This window comes from Poeciliopsis prolifica, unplaced genomic scaffold (assembly GCF_027474105.1).
Source record: "Poeciliopsis prolifica strain line A6 unplaced genomic scaffold, Auburn_PproV2 SCAFFOLD007, whole genome shotgun sequence".
NCBI classification, from domain to species: domain Eukaryota; kingdom Metazoa; phylum Chordata; class Actinopteri; order Cyprinodontiformes; family Poeciliidae; genus Poeciliopsis; species Poeciliopsis prolifica.
In genome coordinates, this window is record NW_026562382.1 from 10,610,890 (window position 1) to 10,627,500 (window position 16,611).

At 37.1% G+C, this 16,611-nt stretch overlaps 1 protein-coding gene across 1 annotated transcript; it reads right to left on the reverse strand.

Annotated features, from left to right (window-relative positions):
* Nucleotides 1-3,406: 3,406 nt before the first annotated feature.
* Nucleotides 3,407-13,437, reverse strand: lnpa (limb and neural patterns a). Its single transcript, XM_055032367.1, has 13 exons — nucleotides 13,337-13,437; nucleotides 12,674-12,759; nucleotides 11,813-11,854; nucleotides 9,932-10,119; nucleotides 9,787-9,845; nucleotides 9,653-9,693; nucleotides 9,021-9,104; nucleotides 8,868-8,919; nucleotides 8,547-8,768; nucleotides 5,809-5,914; nucleotides 5,436-5,506; nucleotides 4,975-5,130; nucleotides 3,407-4,206 (listed from the first exon to the last, which is right to left on the reverse strand). Exons 2-13 carry the CDS (start codon nucleotides 12,698-12,700, stop codon nucleotides 4,037-4,039), a joined length of 1,218 nt encoding a protein of 405 aa, XP_054888342.1. The 5' UTR covers nucleotides 12,701-12,759; nucleotides 13,337-13,437; the 3' UTR covers nucleotides 3,407-4,036.
* Between the last annotated feature and the right edge of the window lie 3,174 nt (nucleotides 13,438-16,611).

Here is a 16,611-nt window from a genome sequence, read left to right on the forward strand (position 1 = left end):
GAAAGTGTGGACTTTTACTTATTAGATTAGTTTAGCTTTTAAACTTAATTTGTCTTCGAATATCTTGAGTCAAATATGACGTTTTATTGGTTGAATTACAGCTGTTTTAAGGTTGCAGTTTTAGTAGTAACTGCTTATTTGTTGTCCTCAAGTTTTTTAAGTGTTTTAGCATTTTATTCGGTTTACAGATGTATCTGCTGAAGCGTTATGGTAATCAAACATGTCATAACTCAGTGTTATAATGAGTATAGGGTAGGACTGAGAATGACAATGCTCTCTGATCCCTGAATGTCACTTTGGTCCAAATGCAACACACAGTTTTATAGATAGAATCATGCATTTGGCCGCACGCAGTGACATTTGACAGATACAACTGAGGAGAAAAAAAAAATGAAATCCATCTATCTGGGTGTTTAGATTTCCACGGACTTAAATCTTTTTAAAAATCTGATTTCTTGGTAAGTGATGACCTTTAGTGAAAAGCTCTGTCAAGTGGCAATTCATGCCCAGGCAGCCAAAGAGCTTTAGAGTAATAACCAGAGAACCACAGCTTGGGAACCATCAGCCCTCGCAGCTCATCAAGCCATGCGCTTGTATAATCTAATTTGATTTTAATGCTTCTCCGAAGGAGATTGTGCTCTTATTACTGTGTAATGATGCTGTTGTCAAGATCCAGTGGCGATGCCTAATATCACACCCGTGTTAACTACTTCTGTGACACTCATCTCAGCATCGTCTCACTCCAAGATGGCTTCTGCTGTACACTTATGACTTTGTTTTTCTTTCTATTGCATTTAGGTTCATGACTGACAGAAACAAAAGCTTTTTTGCACAGCTCCCTTCCTTGTTACCTCTGCCTGATGTGGTACTTTTTTCGTATTCAGTACAGTAGATAGAGCATAACGATGAAGGTCTTATCTGAGATGAGGAGAATTTCAAGTTGCTCTCACTCGGGGGCAGCAAATGGAAAAGTGACAAGCCTGGTGCACTTGTCTATTTTACTTATTCTGGCGCCTCTGTTTCATATTCCGCCTCGCACCGCAGGGTTATTTTCCTCCGGGGTTCAGGAGGCCACGCTCCTTCATTTCTTCAGAAAATTGTTTCGCAGGATTTCAATCTTTGGTGGCTAGATATGACAAAACACAGTATCAAGAACACTTATGTTTCTTATCTGCCATTTTTTCTAGGTATAAATAAAAGATCAGTATAAATTTAAGTCAAGCTGCCTCCAATACACATGTGAGAGATGAGCATATGAGGAACTATGAACCTTGGGACAGCCTCACTGTACATTTTTATTGCCTGCTCAAAATTACCTTGGAACAGAGTTTTTCTCTATCTTTCATCATCCTTGGAAAAAAATGTGTCTTTACGCGAAAACACTAAATGTCATCTTTAAACGTCAACAAAAAGCTACAATGTAAGTAACTATTGATTAACTAATGAAATTTTGATGGTAGAAAATCATTTGCCCAGTCAGGTGCATCTCAAAAAATGAGTAGAGAAGCATTTCAGGAATATATTTGTGTTCATTTTGATAATTATGGATTCCTGCTATAAAGCTGGAGACCATCATTTTAAAGCTCAGACAAAATGAACACAGTGCAGGACCAACATTTTTCAATCTTTAATGTTTAAAGATCCATCATTAAATACATTTGGTCCATCGTTTCTCTTTCACTCAAATTTTTATAAATGTGCTTGGATATAGCACACTTCTTCAGCAATAACTTTTGGTGGTTTACCAACAATAACACCAATCACTCTGTGTGCAATTAATGTCTACACTATGAATTTTACTAAAGAAATTCAATTACTGAAATAAAAAAAATAACATTTTATTGATATTCTAATTGACTGAGATGGACTGTAAGGGACTTTGCCCCAGAAAAAATCACTGCATACAATTTACTGCCAAAGTACCAGAAATATTCATGTTCTGTGATTATTTTCCTCTCCTTGTATACTGAACAGCATCCCAGCAGTGTAACAAAATCTAAACATTGTCCTATTGATCCATTTTTTCCCCCTTTCTGTTCAGCTCTTGTCAGAGGTCAACCTCAAACAGCATGCGGTGGAATCAGGCGTTACTGTTGGGTGTCACATTGATGCATTACAAGGCCCAGGAGGTCACGTCTCAGTAAACATACATTATCAAAACCCATAGAAGATGTGGGATGTTGACCCCCACAAACACTTTACACGGCGCAGTCAGGAGGAGAGAAAAAGAGGTCAGATGACGGCAGAGAGCAACTTTGTTTGGAGCAATGACTTTTCTCGTCACAAATCAAGAGGGTCAAGCAATCAAGACTGGTCAGGCTCTGTGTCAAGCGGCATTATCTCACACTGTCTGAAATGATCAATGAGCAAAAATAAAATAATCACAAGTTAAAATTGGCCTGGTAATGAAAACAGGCTGTTTAAATATGGGACTAAGAGAGCAGCTGGATAAATATAAGACTGGACAGCACACTGAAAAGACATTAAATTAGTTTGTGTCATTTGGATTGTTAAGAGTGCACAATAAATTATCATTTTAATCCAAATTCTAGCATTATGTTGCTGGAGCAGAAGTTTTAAAGTTTTAACCCAAAGATTTGTGAGATGTTGTGATTCAACTTGCTAAATAAGAGGTTAAATGAGCCTCATCGTTCTTGACAAGCAGACATTTTCAACTATATGACGACCTGTGCAGACTTTATAGAACCTCTTCAACACTGTAGAAGTCTGAAAAGTTAAAATGGCACATTTATGTTGTTCAATAGCAAAAGTGAGTTGTGTTGATGACTTTACTTCACACCAGTGAACAGGTTTCTTCACATTCAGTAACATTATGCCTGTGAGTAGTTAGCACATGCTAGTTCTTGCTACATTCACCATTCATTATTGACCAAAGAATTGATCTTGAAGTCAATAAAGACAACAAATATTTATACAGTGTTGCCATAAAAGACTATGAACTTAGACAAATCTATTTGCCTGATATCTGTTTTCTAAATTTGGCATGCAACTAGTGGGCAGGATGCAGTTTTGTTTTTTGGCCACATCAAAACTGGTTTGTTTCGCCAAACTGCAGTGGAAACGACTCACTTGATCAACAGGATGTTGCCACTGGCGCAAACCACGAAGATGATGGTAGGAGGATGATGTCAACTTGTTTTTTAATGACTCGTCTGTGAAGAAACTTACTGACGTGTCATTTTGACTTGTTTCTTATTTAATGGAAACACCAAGAGCAAGACCTTTGAGGTGGACACCAACAATACTTTTAGTGCTTTTGGATATGCGTTATCCTTTTCAACAGTTGTTGCCGTTATAGTTTCTAGTCTGGTTTGGGGGGTAGTTTCACAAAAGTTTATCATGTGTAATTTCTACAGCACATGAATTTATACATTGATAGTCCAATAAAAACAGATAGGTAACGTTATCTATTAAAATGTTTCATTTTATTGACAAAAAAACCCAAAGCAAACATAAAATAGGCACTTAGGAGAAGAGTACAAGCCTACTTTCCTTACATTTAGCGATAAATACATAATGTTCTGCATGTGCTTTGGGTCAACGGTACCTTATCTGTGTGAAAACATATTTCCACCTATAGGCTGCCAAATACCCCAGCAAGCACTGTAAACAACAAGTGAAGCTATAAAAGAAAATTGGCTATAAATATGTCATAAATAACACTTTTCCCACAAAATACTTCATGCTTTGTACTATTTTCTGCTTACTGAAACAAAACACCAAAAGTTCAGTTTATCACAAACAAAATAAGACAATGACCAAAAATATGAAATGAAACTTTGAAAATAACAGATCTGGCATAATCCTTTGCTCTATTATTTTATATAGACAACTTGTTGCTTCTGCTACAATTTTAAAAGCTGTTTTTAGCATTAAGGAGTTCAGCAGGTTTTAAGAGCTTGATTATTAGTGTGTCTTTGCAACTGGAAGGATATTTACTTGTAAACTGACTTATTTAATTCCCTCAAACAAACCCTGTTCCAGTGTAGCATGCTGAAATCATCTCCCTGCTATTTTATTCCACTTCCATAGCAGAAATATCCTGTTCATCATCAGATTTCTCAGAAGGCGAGTCATGTGGCTCTGAGCTGTTTTGGCTGTCTGATGCAGAACCAGGCTTGGTGGTTATTGTGCCTGGCTCCTGGGCATCAGTTCCAAGCGGGACATCAGCAAGCTTGGGTTTTCCTGCGAATTAGATAAATGCTTCATTTTACATCTGAATGTATCCCAAACAAGTATATAAAAAAAGGAAAAAGAGCAAAACAGATACAACAGATTAGTATAGCTAATATTGCTGTCACACTCAGTCTGAAGGCCCCCGAATACTTGGGTGTACTTCTCTCAGCAGAGGTACGCATATGCTTAAAGCAGACAGATAAGTTCAGGTAAATTTTCACAATGGTGTACTCCAAAGTTGCACAGTAAACTGCCTAATAAGAAACTGTATTCATGATATTGTTTTGTAAGTGCCACTGAGCCGATGAGGTTGCGAATCGGCACAATCAGTCAGCCAGATTGCTACTTTGTACTGCAACAGATGTGTGGCTGCAGAAGAACTGGGGTTAAACGTCCGCCTAGCTCTGCGAATTTGCTAATATCCATTTGGATATTGGAAAATGAAGGAATTTGTCACAAGAAATGTAGGCAATCAGTACGCTTAATTATGAAATTTTAAACGTCCACAAAATTTTGCAGACAGTTGTGTGTGTGAAAGATGTGGCAGCTTAGTGGCTTCAAAAGCGTGCAAAACCACAGCTTTACGAAAACAATGTAGCAGCATTGCCTGTCTATACACCTTAAAACACAGATTTCATTTACAATCTGTAGGTCAGCTTTGAGCTTTGTTTTTAAGAAGGGTCAGAGTTTTAGTCAGAACTCACTTTTGTTGACCCAAACTCTGGGACTCCAACCAAAAAAAAATAATTTAAAAATCAGATTTTTTTTTCTAATCACCTGTGAGAGGCTGATCCCCTTCACCAGTAACAGATAATGACGAGGCTGCATCGCCTGCTGGCATCTTTAGTTCAGCAGCAAGCTCAGGGAGTCTAGGAGCCTGAGGTCTGGTCTTTCTTGCAGGGTTCAAGAAGTAACAATATGCACATCGGAAGGCTGAAACGACACAAATAAAAGTGCCATACATCTAGTTAATACATACACTCTCACACACAGCTGAAGAGACAGATTAATCTAGATAAATTTTAACCAACGCCAAAATTTGCATCAGATGCATAAACATTCCAGACTGATATGACTTTGTGCATTCAATCGTGTTCTGTTTTCGCTTACAGGAGCTTGTAGCAGCAGAGGCATTTAAGAGCTGTGTGATATACTGTGCTGCCAAACGCTAGAGGGCAAATGAAGGCCCAGTCTTTGATTGAGACTGATAAACAGTACTGTGATTCTCCAAGTCTTACCGATGTATTCAAATTCTTCTTTTAATGCCATGCCGTTATGGGAGAGACACTGCTGGCAGATGAGAGCATACCTACAAGAGAGCAAAGGCAATTCTGTGAAAATGGCAATGTTGTACAAGATTGAGAGAATGTGAAGGGAATTGCTAATGAATACAATGATTGCATTGTATTCTGTACTGCCAACATAAAAAAAAGAACACTATTAATATATAAAAAGTACAATCCCTGAGTTTTCAAAACTGCGTAACCATGTCAGCTTCTGCATCAACTCGGATCAGGAAATGTGAGGAAGTTTTGTAAATACTTCTACAAAATGTATTTTATTAAAAAGAAAACAAGCAATTTTTAGTATGTTTAAGTAAATATTGCGCACCTGTTCTGAGGGCCGTCTCCGACAAGATACTCAAGTACTCTGTCCATCGCACCCCTTTCTCTTGGGAGTACAGGTCTGACCAGTGGTGGACCTGGAGGGTGCATCCCTGAATTAAAAATAAAAAAAGTTTGTTTTATTTAGTCTTAACTACTAACCTAAATGCAGAATAACCTCCCAGAGAAATGGCGCGTTGCACAAACCTTTGAATGATTTCCCAAAAACCAGCATCTTTTCCCTTAATGACGCCACACCTGATCTCACTAGGAAAACATGTTGTGAACCCCTGCTATGTTGGTGGGTAGTAATTAATATAATTCAACATCAAGAGCAATCATAGGAAGATGACTGGTCATTTCTGTGAGACTTGGCAGAGTCTCAGTGTCCTGCTGCTTATTAATTTACCAACATATGGAAACTCTGTGGTGACTCTTTGTATCAAATTGCTTTTCACTTTCAATTTTCAACAGATGCAGGTGATAACATGAAGCCATGTAAGCCATTTGTGAGGTGTTCCTGATGCCAAAAGCAATTTCACCAGGAATTATAAGGCACTTAGTGAGAACCCCACCACCACTGCCCACAGAAGAAATGCAGATCTGGTTAATTAATCATACTTAATGTTATCCAGTATTGCACATACCTCAGTTGGCATTCCACTTTGCAATTATAAAATGCACCGTCTTTTACTTCAAAAACATCTCTTTATCCATTTATACTTTTTTTTAATGCAGAGTAGTGATTTTATAGATTTTTATTAAATATATAGATCTAAACTAAGAAGCTCTGCATCATGCTGGTGAGACATTTTTCTTTGTTAGTTGCCAACAGTCATCTTTATCTTGTGATAATTATATTATTGCCTTGCAGAAGTGTTAGTACCCCTCGACTTTTACAACATTGTGTTACAACCTCAAAATTTAAATCTCAATAATATACATTAAGTGACAAAGAAACAAAACAGAGGATACCTGAAGTTGAGCGAAAACAAAAAAAAGACATGACCTAAAGTTTTCACAAATAATCTAAAAAGTGTGGTGTGCATTTGTGTTGAGTCCCACAAGTCAACATGTGACACCACCTAGCAATGCAGTTGCAGCAGAAAGTCCTAAACCTTTACACATCTAGAATTTAAATTTAACTTTTGTTTGCAAACTAACAAAACATGGATTTGGATAAAGAGCAACTTTGAACACCAAATCTTGCAAGATTTAGATCTGGACCTGGATGATAAAATTCTAAAATACGAGTGTACTTTGATCTTAACTACAGGTGCAAAGATGAATTGGCCCAGATTTTCAGCGATTTGTCGATACGTGCATGTGAAACAGTTTCTAATCACTGATGTTATCTACCTCTACAAAGATTGAATTGTTTTAAAAGTCTGAAAATCAACCACTTTCCTCTTTTGCTTTGCTGTAGCAGAGGGCTGACTGACAGAACTGCAGGTTACATCTGAACATACAAGGTTAACAATAATGTTCCCAACCTGGGCAAAAAAAGGGATGCAATAAAAAACACCCTATAATTATTCAAAATGAGTGCCTAAAATTGATTATTCGGCTTGTAAGTATACACACTAGCTTAAAACAGCCAACCCAGACACATATTTACTCATTTTCGCTCTAAATATGTCATTTGGTTCATTGCAGATCTCGTTTATTATTACTCTTGTTTCTTTTTCTTTTTTTTTTATATGGGTGGCGCACCAGGGACACAGAGATGGAAAGAAGGGTTGCATGTGTAGATAGCCCATGAAAATTTTTAATAAAAATATATTGTTTTAATCTAGTTCTGAAATATTTACAAGAAAACAAAGAATTACAATCTCATCCCTAATTTGCACAATTTCATTGCAGCTCTGGCTGTAGGTCCAAGTCCCAATCCGGTAATAATTATTTTGCAGCCTCTAACACGTTCTCTCCCAGGATTGTACTGGATAAAGCTCAATATATCCTCCTTCTAGGTCGTACAAACTTCCCTGTAGCTGCTGGACAATAACATTGCCACAGCATGATGCTGCCACCACTACAAAACACAGAGCAGTGCAAGTTTTCAGACAAAAAGGTAACCAATCAGCAGATGGTTACCTGGGGGTGAAAAATTTAGCAGTAATGTTTGGAGTGAAGTGCACATATAGGAGCATTACTAGTAATGTTGTTAATAAATGCTGTGAAAAACAGATGTCTGAGCATCTCACCATCCACAGGGTTTTCTGCCACACAGAACTTTGCATAAGCCATAAAGTCAAATATCACCCCTTCTGATTAGAGCAAATGTTTGCTCTGTTCTCTACATATTTGCTGTGTCTCCTGTAAGACTCGTGACAAACTGCAAACAAGACTTCTCCAGGCTCTCTTTTTGTGTTGATCGAACACAAACACTCCCTTCCACCCCTTTGACCTCCTAAGCCAAGAAAAAAAACATTGCAGTTTGTGTTTTTCCACATTCCTAAATGTAAAACTTATTTGCAAGGCACTACATGCAATTTTAGGGACTGATCATATGCCTTTTCTTATTTCATAACAACACCCTATTTTAAGAAAGGTTGAATCGTTTTAAAAGACATTTGAATACATTTACGCAATTATCTTTTACAGCTACCCCATTACATACTACAACCTTGGTGAAAACACAAACCACAGAGCTTTGAGCAACTGGGGACACAAAGCCGGGGATGAGTAAATCATACCTTAATCGACCACATTATGATCTGGTCCCCTTGTGTGCAGGTAACTCACCGACTCCTGGAACAGGTGTTCCCGGGGTCATGGGCCTCCTCATCAAGCTCTGCTGAGCAGCTACTGCTGACAGGCCCCTCTCTGGGGGTCCACCAGGAGCAGAATGGGAAGATCGGCCAGGATTGCTGGGCCCAGAGGCGAGAGGAGGGCGAGCAGCAGAACCGTTTGCAGGATTCGGCGCCACAAGTGGCATCTTTGGAGTGACAATCCGCTGACGGAGCTCTAACAAAGAGAGATCACAGACAATATAATAGTAGGTAATTCTGGATTTAAAATAGCATCTGAAATGGCATCTTCCAGCTTGTGAAGATTAATTCATACCTTGTCCTGGTTTTGGAGTTAGCTGGGGTCCAACTGGAGTGGATTCAAGTTCCTTTACACAAATGGCAAGATAATAGAAGAAAATGATTTGAGAGGAGGTAATTAGTTTAATAATCAAGCTATTTGAGAAAAGAAAAAATCCTGACAACTCACTTTTTTTTTCTTAGACTCAGGATCAAACCTTTCCAAAATCATTTTGGCATTTTTATACGTCTCAGTTTCCATAACTTCCTCAAGCTTGGAAAGAAAAAACATCAACAAATATTAAAAACATATGAAAACACGATCAGACTGCACTAAATAATTCCTCATCTATTAATCCGACAGTACACCAGTGTTTTAGTAATCATTTGATCAATACAACTCAAGCAGATTGAATTTATTGTAATAGTTAGTCCCTTCAAAACTATATTCTAAATAAAATATTGAACATTTGTGCATGTTTGCATTTAATATGAAGAATAATTGGATTCACTACTTCGATAATGGGGAGTGTGAAAATTCATCAGCCCTAATTATTGAAAGTTATTATAACTTGACAGAGGATGACAAGCAATTTATCAGATTTATCTCTTTTCTCTACTAAATGACATTAATTAAAGTGACATTCGTGGATTGGCTCGTTGGGTTAACAAACTCACAAACTGTCTGCATAAATTCTAAATGAGCTAAAGTTGCAAAATGCCCTGACCTACATTAATAGCCAGGATAAAAACACCAATAATTCAGTCAAATGGTTAAGTGACAAGTTGGGCTAAAACTTAAAGAAAAATAAGATCACTTACTATTTTCATTTTTTGTTCTTTAAGATCTTCCAGTTTTTCATCTGAAAAACAAAAATATTAAAATTGCAATCTTTGTAATAAAAGTCAAAGAGCATATATGAATAGTTATATGAAGAAATCAGGAAGGATCTTACTATTTCTTTCAGTTCTTCGTGAAAAAATAACGACAAGTGCCTTACGAAGCAGCCACACTCTGAAAGGCAGTTTTCAAAAAGAGTTACTCAGCTTTGTCATGTTTAGGTTTTAGTGAACTTTCCATCAGTTCTGTTGTATACTTACAAAGCCGGAAATACTAAAAAGAGTAGAATCAATATGAGTCGTCCCATTAACTGTTCAGGCATGTACCACAAATACACGACAACGAGTGTGACCAAATACAGCAAACATGAGTACAGTAGCATTCCTCCGACCCATCTCTTTAACTGCTTTTGATACTTTTCACTGTAATCTTCAAGAGTCTGGATTTCCTGCAATGAAACAAAGAATTTCAAATTTTATTTGAACAGCAATATGATTTGACCTATCTTAATCTTGATACATCTTAATTCAAAAACATGCCCAACAATGTAAATGTGTCAATCTTGAACAGCATTTGAAACTAAAAATATTTATGGTGACATATAACTTCATCTAAAAGATGTTTACTATATTCATATATGTATGTTTAGACTAAAGTCGAGGTACACAATCATGGGGAAGCCTGAAATTTGACAACAGCAGACACTGATCCACACCTTCCTCAAGCTATACGTTTGTTTTCTAAAGAAGATTGTTGTTCTAGTTGGTATATCAAGGAGTACTAATGGAAAATTGAGTGAAAGAACAAAAAAATCTTGTGGAAAAGGTGAACAACCAAGAAGATCAACAATCTTGCCTTTTCGAGAGTTTGGGGAAGATTCACAGGCCGAGTATGTACAATATGTCATGTTCCAATTTTCAAAAAAAAAAAAAAATGAAAAAAAGATTTGTTTAGGTTTTCAATAGCTGTAAGTAATAAATATCAAAATTAACAGAAAACATGATTGAAATAAAACACTGTTCATAATCTATGTAATACAAATCGTACTGAAATAACATCTTTCAAATGTATTCAAATTTAATGAGATGTATCTGCTTCCCTAAACCTTACAGAAAACATTCCTCTATATTATTTTACCTTCCTCCACAGAAATAAATTTCAAACAGCACAATCCAGAAATTACAGACTGATGCTGCTTTAAGACTAGACATTGTTTAGCTATCACACTCAAACCACATCTCTTAATATTGTATTGCGTTTGAGCTTAAATGCAAATGAAGGCAAATTCATGTAAGGTTTGAAGGGCTACGTCTGAGAAAGAACCCAATTGTCTGGCATAGGAGTCAAGATTCAAAGGTCACTGTATTACACAGAAGCGGTAATCCAAATACCACATAACAAGGGAACGTCCAATCAGAAAATAATTAGGACAAAAAAAAATTACCAACCGATTACATTTTAAAGTTAAACTAGTAATTAATATTCTGATTCTCTAAATGGGAAATATAAGCCCTGCTTCAAAGTGCTGACCAGGCTAGCTAAAAATAGCCAGTGGATAGAATAGGACCTCCCCCTGATCCCCGTTATGCCACTGGAACATGTGTGTCTGTCACTCTAGGCAACAAATGAACAGAGTTCATGTTCAGTTTTACTATACAGTAGATCCTGCAAGATTATCCTTTCTTGTGCTGTAAAGCAGCAGATGAAAAACTATATTCTCAAAGAATTACAAGGGAAGACACAAATAGGTCTAACTCCCATCGCTTCACAACCTAAATACCACTCGACATCTTTCCGACGTGCAGACCTCTTGTGAATACTACTCCAAGGACACAAACTGAAAATAGCCCAATGGTGGCTTGGTTTCAATACAGCAATGAAGCTCAATTACTCAGCAAATCAATCAAAAATGCTGCCTGTGTTTTCAGTTCTTTGGTATTACAAACTGACTGAATGCAGCCGCTTTACTGAAAATGCTATACGAGTTTTATAACCTGAAAAAAAAAAAACCCTACATGAAATAATTTCACCAAATAGAAAATAAATGTAAAGAATATGATAAAATTCCAAATACACTGATACACTAATGAATTATTTTCCCCATTATATTCAGAAATAACCTCCCTTTCTGTTAACTTTACCTTTTCAAGTCTTTCCAAAGTTTCCACAGTGGAAGGTTTAGCCTGAAAGAAAGAAATTCAACAGAGTAACTTATTGTCTGAAACAAAAGTCACTTTCCTTGCAAATAGCTTCTCTGTCATTTTCTTTGACACTTTTGTTTGCTCAACACTGTAAAAAGTCTCAGTACATTATATTATTCAGGTTTAATGCAAAAGGGAAAAAAAGAAAACTGTCATATGCCCCGGTTACATGATAAATCTACATACTGGTAAAGACTTTCAAATGCAGTATTAGATGGTCGCAATCAACACTCAGCACACTGGAGGACACGTAGGGCAGTGATATGCAGACTATGTTGTGCCTAAAAATTTATAATTTAAAAAACAAAGTATCAAAGTTTCTGTAAACTGTGGGAATGATGAGTGGAAACGTTTTTATACTTTAGTTCTGATCAGAAACTAGGAGAATAAACTGGAGAATTATCAAAACAAGAATAGCATGGGAGGATCTGTAGATTTATTCCTAATTTTTGTGCTGCCAGATTTAATATAACTAATGCACCCAAATTACTCTGGTAGTGAAAGCCATGCTTCCTTGTGGGAAGGCCACTGATACACTTCTTACCTTAATGGCCAAATAAACTGATGTTGTGCTTCACTGACAACACTTTGCCACAAGGATGTGCGAAATGTTTGGTAACAAACCAGTCATAAATTGGGCTACATTTGTTAGTTGGAATTGGGTGTCCATTGATTTATTACAACTTAAACAACAACAAAAAAACTTTATGATTCATGCTTTGCTCTCCAAGAAGAACCGAAGCGTACAATCTGTGTGGATTTTGCAACCATCTAATCTAGAACATAACTAAGAATACAAACCCTCCATCGTGAAATTGCAGACCCCATGTTGATGAAAGGAGTGCAGCTTCTCCTCTTCTTCCCTCTGCCTGGTTTTATATCTCCACCTGTGGACAGCAGTGGTTACCACTGAATCTCAAAACTATTTTTAAGTCAGCTTGTTTCCCCACTTCTTGAGGAACTGAAACATTTGCCCTTGCTTCGTCTCCGTGTGTTTCATGGAAGAAGTGGGGAACAAACTCCACGAAACACTCGGTCTGTGAGGCAGTTCACCAACTTTGACCGAACCATCCCGATTGAACACGTTAATAGTTTTCGGCATGACTTCAGCAGGGGACGTGGTGCCCCTTGCTAACTCCTATTAGCAAATCTTTACCAACGTCGCTCTCTTTTCGATGGCACTGGCAATAATAGACGGATATTTAACGCTTTGTGTATGTTTGAACGTGGATGTTACAGCAATATGTTACTCAAACAACATCACAAGCTCCAACACATCCGCTCAATTATTACCCCCAAGCGCTGCTGTTACTCTGGCTAACTTTGGATAGCCGCTAGCTAGCAGTAATGCCCCTGTCTACAGCGGCAATCAGAACAACTATCAAGCTCAAGTTTCTGCAGAGGTTTACGTTAAATCGGTTACAAAAGTAGCTTTTTCTACACGGGTACACACGGCGAAGTTACCTTAGCAGCCCAGAAGCCCCGTTTCAACAGGCTACAACGAAACAGCAGCCAGTCTCGTCTTTACTGCGAGTCAATATGGGGGAGTGTCCTCGAGAGCCGAGCAGAGGGACAAGACAAAGCGGATTCACTGCCCTGGGCGACTGTTTATGCTTCAGTCATTCCAGGAGCCACAAGCTCAAATTCACACGATTGATAACTGAATTGTGGATAGTTATTCCGATTATGCACTTAATTGATTCCTGAACCTTCCTGTTTGTCCACAGGGCCGTGCAAACGGTTTTAAGGATATGTGAGTGTCCAAAGTTTGAGAAGGAACCACCCACAGTAAACAAAACACGCTAAAAACAGAGGTGGGTGGTAAGTAGTTACATTTACTGAGTTATGTTTGCTAGAGTAACTTCCTTAATTCTAACAGATCCCATTGGTTATTGCAGAAACCAGTGAGATCTGTTACACATACATACATACACACACACAAAAAAGCCTTTTTAATCTGAATATGTAATGCTTTGCATAATCTCTTTATGACAACAGGACAGCCTCTTCGACTTTAACTATAACATTGAGGTTTGAGCATGAAGAGGAAGATCTTTGAGAAATGCTCTTTGCAAAACCCTTCTAAATATTTAGTCCACTTTTTTATTCAGTTAACCATTTAGGCCCATGGGTCAAAATGCTCACACACAAAAAAACTTATTTTGTACGTGGTGAACCATTTCTTTGTTAAATTGGCCTCCGTGGTTTGGATCATATGGCAAAACTGAAAGACCCAGTGACTTTTTTTCCCCCAATCTCCTCGTATTTCAAAGAATTAATTGACTACTCTAATAATGCCCTTTTGAAAAAAATAGTCCACAAAATAATAAATCTTTTACCTTATTTAACAGCCAACATGGGGTACTTATCTGTTTCATTCTTTGTTTAAAGTCAAACCCACCTGAATCCTCCGGTGAAACTCAATCTTAGTCTGATTTTACTAAGCCCTTATTCACTTACACCTATTTGTAACGATTGAGTGGTAAAAGCCCCTTTTTCAATATCTACTTTGCTGGGGTTCTAAGCATGCTAAGTGGGGCTGAAAATGTCAGAAGACTGCCATTCACTTATTAACTGGAGTCGGTTGTCTCACAAAAGCAACTTGTGTACAAGAATTGTTTCTTTCATTTGTAAAAACTCACAACAGCGACAATTTAAACCTTTAAGGAATTGACAATACTGAGTTACTTTTCAGACTCACTGGCTGCCCAGCTGCCCATCACATAGAGCTCCAGGTATTGAGATAAATAAATAATTAAATAAGTGGGTTTTCCACCCCACTGGCAAATCGTACCCAAACTAAAAGACGGATTTTTCAATAGGAGATCTTTTGTGAGATTATGCAGCAGCAATAAAGGATGAATTCAGTCAGATTTTTCACACATATTTACTGGTGTTCGCTAAGAGCGAGAAAACGTATAAATATGAAATGATGGCGCAATATTTGATTGTATTTTAATGGTGACTTTAACTACTAATTTAGACAATGATACTGACAATGTTCAGTTTAGTTCAGATGATTCTTCTTCAGCTAGTTTACAATCTGGAGCATCAAGATTATTTCAGCATCTGTGTCAGATTTAATGACATTCTGTTCTGAATTGGTGTGACACTTTACTCAGTTAGCCTTATGATGGTGTTAGAAGAAAATTTGGGGAAACACCAAACTTATTAACATTTATTGTCGACTGACCCTTGGTAGCTATAAAAAAGGGATGCAGCTATTATCCAGCAGATGTGGAGATAAATCGGCCTTTTGTTTGAAGTAATAGATCAACAACCTAACATTATATTTTTTAAAGCCATCTTATGCCTTTTTAGCTGTACAGCTAAAAAGCACCAGATGGTGCATTGAAGTTTTTCATTGATTTGATTTTCACAAGTGTTAGAGGTACATTGTAGAGAAAACTGTAAATAAACACATCCCCATTAGTGAGGCAGTCCAAGAATGTGTTTAGTTAAAAAGATAGTCGGGTATCCTATTCAACCAGGCATCCTTGTAAGGACTGAGAAGGCTCATAGTGAAAAAAACCCTCTGCAGTGGTTAGTGAGTGGAACCAGTAATAAATAAGATGTATATGAACAACCAACAGGATGTTTGTGAACACAATTCAAGCCAGCCTGTTAGATGGTTTTTAAGTAATGTCATAGGAAAGACAAGTGCTAAATTACCTTCAGTGATGTGATTAAATGGTTTCAACAAAATGTGACTCTGCTGTTTTGTATGTTTGTCCAGTTAGTGTACTGTGGTTATTCACCAAAATCTGATGATAATCAAGGTATTTCAAAGAACTGATCAAGGAATGATCAGATCATGCCCTCTTCACCTTTTCCCCAGTTATAACTAATATAAAATCAACCCAACTTCTCAGAAGAATATTGTTTTTTTTTTTTTGCCAAATGTACTGATGAAGCAGACATCCTGTGCCATCAGGGATTCTCATTCTAATCTATCAGTGTACTGTTTGCGTCTTTAACCTGTTTTCTACCATCATCAACAAGACACAGTGGATTTTTAAACCTTATCATGTACATGTATGAAAATTTCATTTTTTGTAAAGTGAAAAGGTAAAAAAAAAACGAACAAATCTGTCACAGAATAAATGGAAAAAAAAGTTGAGATATTATGCATATGCATAAAAAGAAGATGGTGTCGGGGCCTATTGTGGGTTTGTAAAGTTGCATCCAAGAACATTTGCACTACTGCAGAAATGTTCTTTGGACATTGCTCCAACCAATGTCCAAACCAACGAGCACAAAGCCATTGTGCTCTGTTGGTTTTCTTCCAGCTGAGCATAATGCCCTGCTGGAAGAAAACCAGCAGATTTTCAGCTGACCTCGAACACTTCTGATAACTTCTGAATGCATACTGTGAATTATGACATGCAGCGTTTTAATTTTACTATGTCGCAGCAGGCAAAAACATGACAGAACTGGATGCAATCAAGGCAATAAAATAATTGAGTAAAATGAGTTGATGCTACTTTGGTACATTTTTACTTCTACTATCTCCAGCAAGCATCATTTGACCAATAGCCAGGCATAACCTCTTCACATCAGTATCAGAAATTTGATTAGTAAGTCATATTATTTTATGATACATAAATCGCCCAAGTGGTTGATCTTTACATAAACATTTTTGTAAAGTTCAGTAAAAAATATATATGTTGTAGAACAAACAACTCATAACATTAGTTGGAAAAATTAATAAAATCATCATAATGATTGCAACTAATAAG